This window comes from Gekko japonicus, unplaced genomic scaffold (genome assembly GCF_001447785.1).
Source record: "Gekko japonicus isolate JY-2015 unplaced genomic scaffold, Gekko_japonicus_V1.1 scaffold1692, whole genome shotgun sequence".
Taxonomy (NCBI): domain Eukaryota; kingdom Metazoa; phylum Chordata; class Lepidosauria; order Squamata; family Gekkonidae; genus Gekko; species Gekko japonicus.
In genome coordinates, this window is record NW_015163653.1 from 8,093 (window position 1) to 14,504 (window position 6,412).

At 48.6% G+C, this 6,412-nt stretch overlaps 1 protein-coding gene across 1 annotated transcript in view; it reads right to left on the reverse strand.

Annotated features, from left to right (window-relative positions):
• Positions 1-285: 285 nt before the first annotated feature.
• The window catches only part of LOC107107390 (chymotrypsin-like elastase family member 1), a gene marked incomplete at its 3' end in the record, with an annotated part of 15,125 nt that continues 8,998 nt past the window's right edge, over positions 286-6,412 (reverse strand). The window contains exons 6-7 of the mRNA XM_015407689.1: positions 5,618-5,763; positions 286-435 (exon numbers count right to left, since the gene is read on the reverse strand). Coding sequence (XP_015263175.1) covers positions 286-435; positions 5,618-5,763 — 296 coding nt within the window. The remainder of the gene's footprint in view (positions 436-5,617; positions 5,764-6,412) is intronic.

The following is a 6,412-nucleotide window of genomic DNA, read 5'->3' on the forward strand; positions in this document are numbered from 1 at the left end:
GAATAGGGTTGCCAGCTTCCAGGTGGTGGCTGGAGATCTCCTGGGATTACAACTGATTTCCAGGGGACAGAGATCAGTTCATCTGGAGAAAATGGCTGCTTTGGAAGGTGGACTCTATGGCATTGCACCCCACTGAGGTCCCTCCCCCCCCTAACCGCACCCTCCTCAGGCTCCACCCGCAAATCTCCAGTATTTTCCCAACCTGGAATTGGCAACCTTATCAATATGTGCTTCTGCTATCCTCTGTAATTTCTTCCCCATAGGTGTTTATTGCAATAAATTTACCTTGTTAATCCAGTAAATGTAGGCAGAGACACGGATGAACACGGTGGGTTTCTGATAGATGTTACATCCTTTACTTGAAACAAAGCTAGTGACTCCATAGACATAGTATTTGCCGCTCACCAGGCAATTCAAAGGGCCTCCAGAATCCCCCTGGAGAAAAGAGCAGGGAGGGAAGGCATGCATCACCCCCATTTTTGATGTGTTCCTTTTCTCTTTGACTTTTATAACAAGAGCAAAATTTCTCTCCAGTTAAGCAACTTGAGCAGCTGCTTCAAAACAGACTGATTTTGTTGAAAATCTGCCACTCAGGCAATGCACTGTGCCCCTTGTGAAACCAAACTCAATCAGCCAAAAAATGAGAACTTGACAAGCAAGGGAAAGAAATTACCACATTTCAAGTGAATAGACTTGAACAAAATTTTCAAAATGAACTGGACATTTTTGCAAACATGATGCATGCATACAAATTCACCCCAGTTTGTTTGTCCACTGACTACTTTCCATTATATCTTTACTAGGAAAAAGGCCCGTTGTGGAAAGAGGCTCTGGGCGGGTGCCCCGGCCTTGGACACTCAGTGTCAATTTGCTGTGGCGACTTCAGCAGGGTATAATGACACTGAGTCCACCATTTTCTCCAGAGGAACGGATCTCTGCTACCTAAAGAACAGTTGTAATTTTGAGTGATTTCCAGCCCTCACCTGGAGATTGGCAACGATGGTTCCCCAGAAGGGAATAGTTGGTTTGGAGGGTGGAGTCTCTGGCTTTGTACCTGTCCAAGGTCCCACGCCTCCTGAAACATCACCCTCTCCAGGCTCCATCCCTCACATCTCCAGGAATTTCCCAACCTGGAGTTGGCAACCCTATTTCCTTCCCAGCCAATCATCAACCTACCTTTATTTCCCCCTGACTCTTCAACGTTCCACCCCCCACACACCTGCAGCCTCTCCCGTGCTCTGAAGCCCTGACTGCTACGTCACATTTGCTGTCATACGGGGGCCACCTCAGCAGCATATAAGGATACAGGGCCAACCATTTTCTCCAGGGGAACTGATCTCTGCCATCTGGAAAGCAGTTGGAATTCTGAGTGATCTCTAGCCCTCACCTGGAGATTGGACACATTTTACCTCAGAACACCAAAACTGTTTAGAATGTTAGAGGCAAAAGCCAATCAAGTTTCATATGCAAACGACCTCTGTGTTCCGAGGCAGAGGCCAATGAGGCTGCATTTGCAAATAACCTCTGTGTTCTGACTGGCTATGGGGGGGAGAGGATTAGCAAAATGTTTAGAATGTTGGAGGCAGGACTCAGGCAAAGCAGCCAGTGGATAGGGAGACCCTCTGAATGACAGATCAGAGAGCGAACTGATTTTGGAGCGTGTGGAATGTTCTAGAGAAGTGCCACCACCATTTGGCTTTTATTTATAAGGGAGATGATCTCTGAGATCTTCGGCAAAAAAATTTCTCCACACTAAAATTATCTCTGACCCTCTCCCTCATATAAGCAAATGGCTGCTGTTCACTCTTATAGGGAAAGTAAAGGGCTGTACTTGGGAAACCATCTGTGGTGAGTTCAACAAAGGCATGGCACTGTTGATCTTAGATTAAAGGGAATGCCCTCCTAACAGTATCATTATTTTTCCGGCTCCAAACAGCAAGCACAAGCAGAGAGGTGTTTTTTTTTTATGGCTGCCTCTCAGATAAAGAAGGGACAATCACAGAAGAATATTATCCCAGTTAAGAACTCATGAGGAATAGAGAATTTTATCCCTGGCATCGATCTCCCCTTGCAGGTTGTTAGGGCCCTAAGATATTAGGAGTTGAAACCTCAAGCAGCCCTCTGGAGATGTGGCATTTAAGTAAGCCATTCTCCCATCCCATCGCCTTCTCTTCTCACCTCTTTAACATTCTGTGGCTCCCGCATGAAAATGAGAATGTTTAGGCCTTTTCAGGCCATTTGAGGAGGAGTCTTCTTTTTAATGAATGGCTTGGATCCACTGGAGCATTTCTGGGGACGAATTTCCATCTACAAGGTGTGACTTTCTCAGTGCCCCTCTCCTGCTGCAGCCCCAAATGCCCCCTAACTTGCTGCTCCTGGGCATTTTAGGGGGGCATTTCAGGGTGCAGCAGGAGGATGGAGGTTAGGGTTGCCAACTCTGGGTTGGAAAATACCTGGAGACTTTGGGGGTGGATCCTGGAAAGGGTGGGGTTTGGGGAGGGGAGGGGCCTCAGCATGGTACAATGCCATAGAGACCACCCTTCAAAGCAGCCATTTTCTCCAGGGGAGCTGATCTCTATCAGCGGGAGATTAGTTATAAAAGCGGGAGATCTCCAGGCCCCACCTGAAGGCTGGCAACCCTAGGGGAGGTGTGGTTTGCCAACAGAACTGCATGCATCTGTGGAAATGCTCTGGTGGACCCAACCTGATATATTTCCACAAATCCTCTGCAGAAACCTTGATTTTCCTTGCTCCGCTAAAGCACATGGCCATCAGGTTTAGTGTCAGAGGGAGACACATATTCTGGGATTAGTTGGTAGAAAACTTTGACATTCTAATTTGAAATGTGCTACTTGTTAAAAAATCAGCAACCAAGTCATTACCAAAATGCGAATGTTAATACAGAAATGATCATCCTTTCCAAAGACTGATTGCGTTCTTTGAAATCAAATGTAAATAACCATTTTTAAAATTATAATTTTAGATTTTGAAGAATAAACAAACACACACCCTTTAGTCGGATGGCAACATCTAGGAGTTAATTTCCCAAGTGCCGTAGGCACCAGGTACATAGCAGGATTGCGGCACAGGGCAGGGCTGGTTCCAGGCTTGGGGGTGGGCTGGGCAGAGGTTGCTCAAGTGCCCTCTGTTAACCATAATCTGGCCCCAGCCTCATCTCCCTTCCTGCCCACTGGCCCGCATGCCCCCCACCTGCTTGTTGTCCCCACCCCCACTTGTGAGCCCTTCCATCCACCTGGACTTTCAACCCCCTGCCTGGCTTGCATGCCCTTTCCCTTCAGAACACTGTTTGCTGGTGCATGCAGCTAGGGGTGCGTCTGCCATGAGCAGTACTGCTGTGCGTCACCTTTACACCCTTCCCTCGAGTCGCCACGCAGCAGGAACAGCAATGCAGGTGGTGGAACAATCACTGGGGGAAGGGTGTACTGGTGGGGGGTTTGGCTGCAGTGGGTCCCGCCAGAAGCCCCTGGGCCCACCTCAGAGTATCTTAAAAGCAGCCCTGGTACTCAGGGAGAGGGGAGGCTTTGGGCTTATTTTATCTGTTTAGATTTATATACCACCTCCTCCCTAAATGGGCTCAGGGCAGTGTACAACAATTAAAATAATACAGTTTAAATAATATTAAAATAATTTACACATAGTAATATCATATCATAAAATACCATGTAAACAGAGAGATCAGATGTTAAAGCAATAACAATTAAATATCCAATCAGATGTCCAGTCGGATCAGGCCACTGATGGACTATTGGCCAAAAAAGCTGTGGTGGGTGGGACATCCGCCGCCTCAACCAAATGCCCGGTGGAAAATCCCTGTTTTGCAGGCCTTGTGGAACTGTAATAAGTACCACAGGGCCTAGCTCTCATAGGGGAGCTCATTCCACCAGGCAGGGGCTGGGCTGAAAAAGCCCTGGCCCTGGTTGAGGCTAATCGACATCTCTGGGGCTGGGGACCACTAAAAGATGTTGATTTGTGGACCTCAGTGCCCTCCGGGGCTCGTATGGGGAGAGGTGGTCTCATAGGTATGCTGGCCTCTGGCCGTATAGGTCTTTAAAGGTAAGCAGCAGCACCTTGAAACGGATCTGGAATTTAATAGGCAGCCATTGCAGTTTATGCAGCACCGGGTGGATACGAGCCCACACAGGTTAGGAAACACCTAGAGATCTGGGGGTGGAGCCTGGGGAGGACAGGGACCTCAGTGGGGTACAATGTCATAGAGTCCACCCTCCAAAGCACCCGTTTTGTCCAAGAGAACTGATCTCTGTAGCCTGGAGATGGGCTGTAATTCTGAGAGATCCCTAGGCCCCACCTGGAAACTTCACCCTCCCCAGACTCTACCCCCAAATCTTTAGGGATTTCCCAACCCAGTGTTGGAAAACCTAGGACAGGCCCCATGACCCCCAACTTGTTACAAACCGCGACATCTAATTTGGCCCTTTAATATGCTTGTGTTTCCCCCCAGCAAACAATTACCTGACATCCAGCACATGTGCCATCCCCTCCAGCACACACCATGTTGTCCTCGACTTTTGAGCCCCAGTACTCTGGAGTGGAGCAGGTTGCATGACTCACCACAGGGAGGGAGGCTTGCTGCAGGACTGAGGCCAGCTTGCCATCAGCTGTACAGAAGCACAGGGGAGATGACTACTTAGCCTGATTCCTTGACCCAATCCCCCATGACTGAGGTACAGGACCTTCGTCTTAGATGGATTTAACTTAAGTCGGCTCAGTCATAGTAATCCAGCCACAGCCTATAACGCCTTGTCAAGGTGTCCTGGGGCCATGTCTGGGCGGCCATCCATCAGTAGACAGAGCTGGGTGTCATCCACATACTGGTGACAACCCAGCCCATATCTCCAGATAATCTAGGCAAGGGGCCACATATAGATATTAAACAGCCTGGGGGAGAGAATTACTCCCTACGGGACACCACATTCTAGTGGATACTGCTGGGATAACTCCCCCCCCCCAAGTGCCACCCTTTCTCCCCCGACCCTGGAGGAGGCTAGCCATTCCCGCTACACCATTTTCCTGATTCAAAATGGCCCCATGGGGGCACTATTTGGCCTGTTGGGGAGATGCTGGGGTTGTCAACCTCCAGGCAGGGCCTGGAGACCCCCCCAGAATTGCAATTGATCTCCAGACTACAGAGTTCAATTCACTTGGAGAAAAGGGCTGCTTTGGAGGGTGGACTGTATGACATTGTGCCATGCTGAGGTTGCTCCCCTCCCCAAACCTAGGGTTGCCAGGTCCCCCTTGGCCAGCTCCAGGTTAGGAAACACCTAGAGATCTGGGGGTGGAGCCTGGGGAGGACAGGGACCTCAGTGGGGTACAATGTCATAGAGTCCACCCTCCAAAGCACCCGTTTTGTCCAAGAGAACTGATCTCTGTAGCCTGGAGATGGGCTGTAATTCTGAGAGATCCCTAGGCCCCACCTGGAAACTTCACCCTCCCCAGACTCTACCCCCAAATCTTTAGGGATTTCCCAACCCAGTGTTGGAAAACCTAGGACAGGCCCCATGACCCCCAACTTGTTACAAACCGCGACATCTAATTTGGCCCTTTAATATGCTTGTGTTTCCCCCCAGCAAACAATTACCTGACATCCAGCACATGTGCCATCCCCTCCAGCACACACCATGTTGTCCTCGACTTTTGAGCCCCAGTACTCTGGAGTGGAGCAGGTTGCATGACTCACCACAGGGAGGGAGGCTTGCTGCAGGACTGAGGCCAGCTTGCCATCAGCTGTACAGAAGCACAGGGGAGATGACTACTTAGCCAGCTTGATCTATTTCCTTTACCACTTTCTTTCCCCTTCTTGTCAAGTGGGTGGAGAATTCTTAGTGATGCAGGTTATGATGATAGGCCCCCCACCCTTTTTTAAAAAAATGCAAATTTGGAACTAACGCAAGGCCTGTGATTGCAATTTGCACAGGTAGTGCATCACTGCTGTTATCGGAATATTGACGATTTCACATGATTTGTCAAGAAAAGGGTTCAAAAAGGATTCCCCCCCCCCCCAGCTTTAAAACATTGGGGAACCCTCTATGGAGCAGAGCAGTGGCATCGGCAGGAAGCATTACCAATAGGTGGAGTAGAAATGGGTGCACTTGGTTGGGATCTGGGGTTCTGGAGGAGTCAGGACTACTTACAACTTTCACATCATCTCCGGTCACTTTTTGCATAAGCTAATGTAACACATCTTTTGCATGATTTGAATTTCCAAAGTCCACATTCCCCCCCCCTAGAACTACACATTTTATGTCTGGTTGCAAATAATTGTAGTGTAGATTAATGCACAAGGCAGGAATTTTATCACACATTTTCTTTCTTTCTTTCTTTCTTTCTTTCTTTCTTTCTTTCTTTCTTTCTTTCTTTCTTTCTTTCTTTCTTT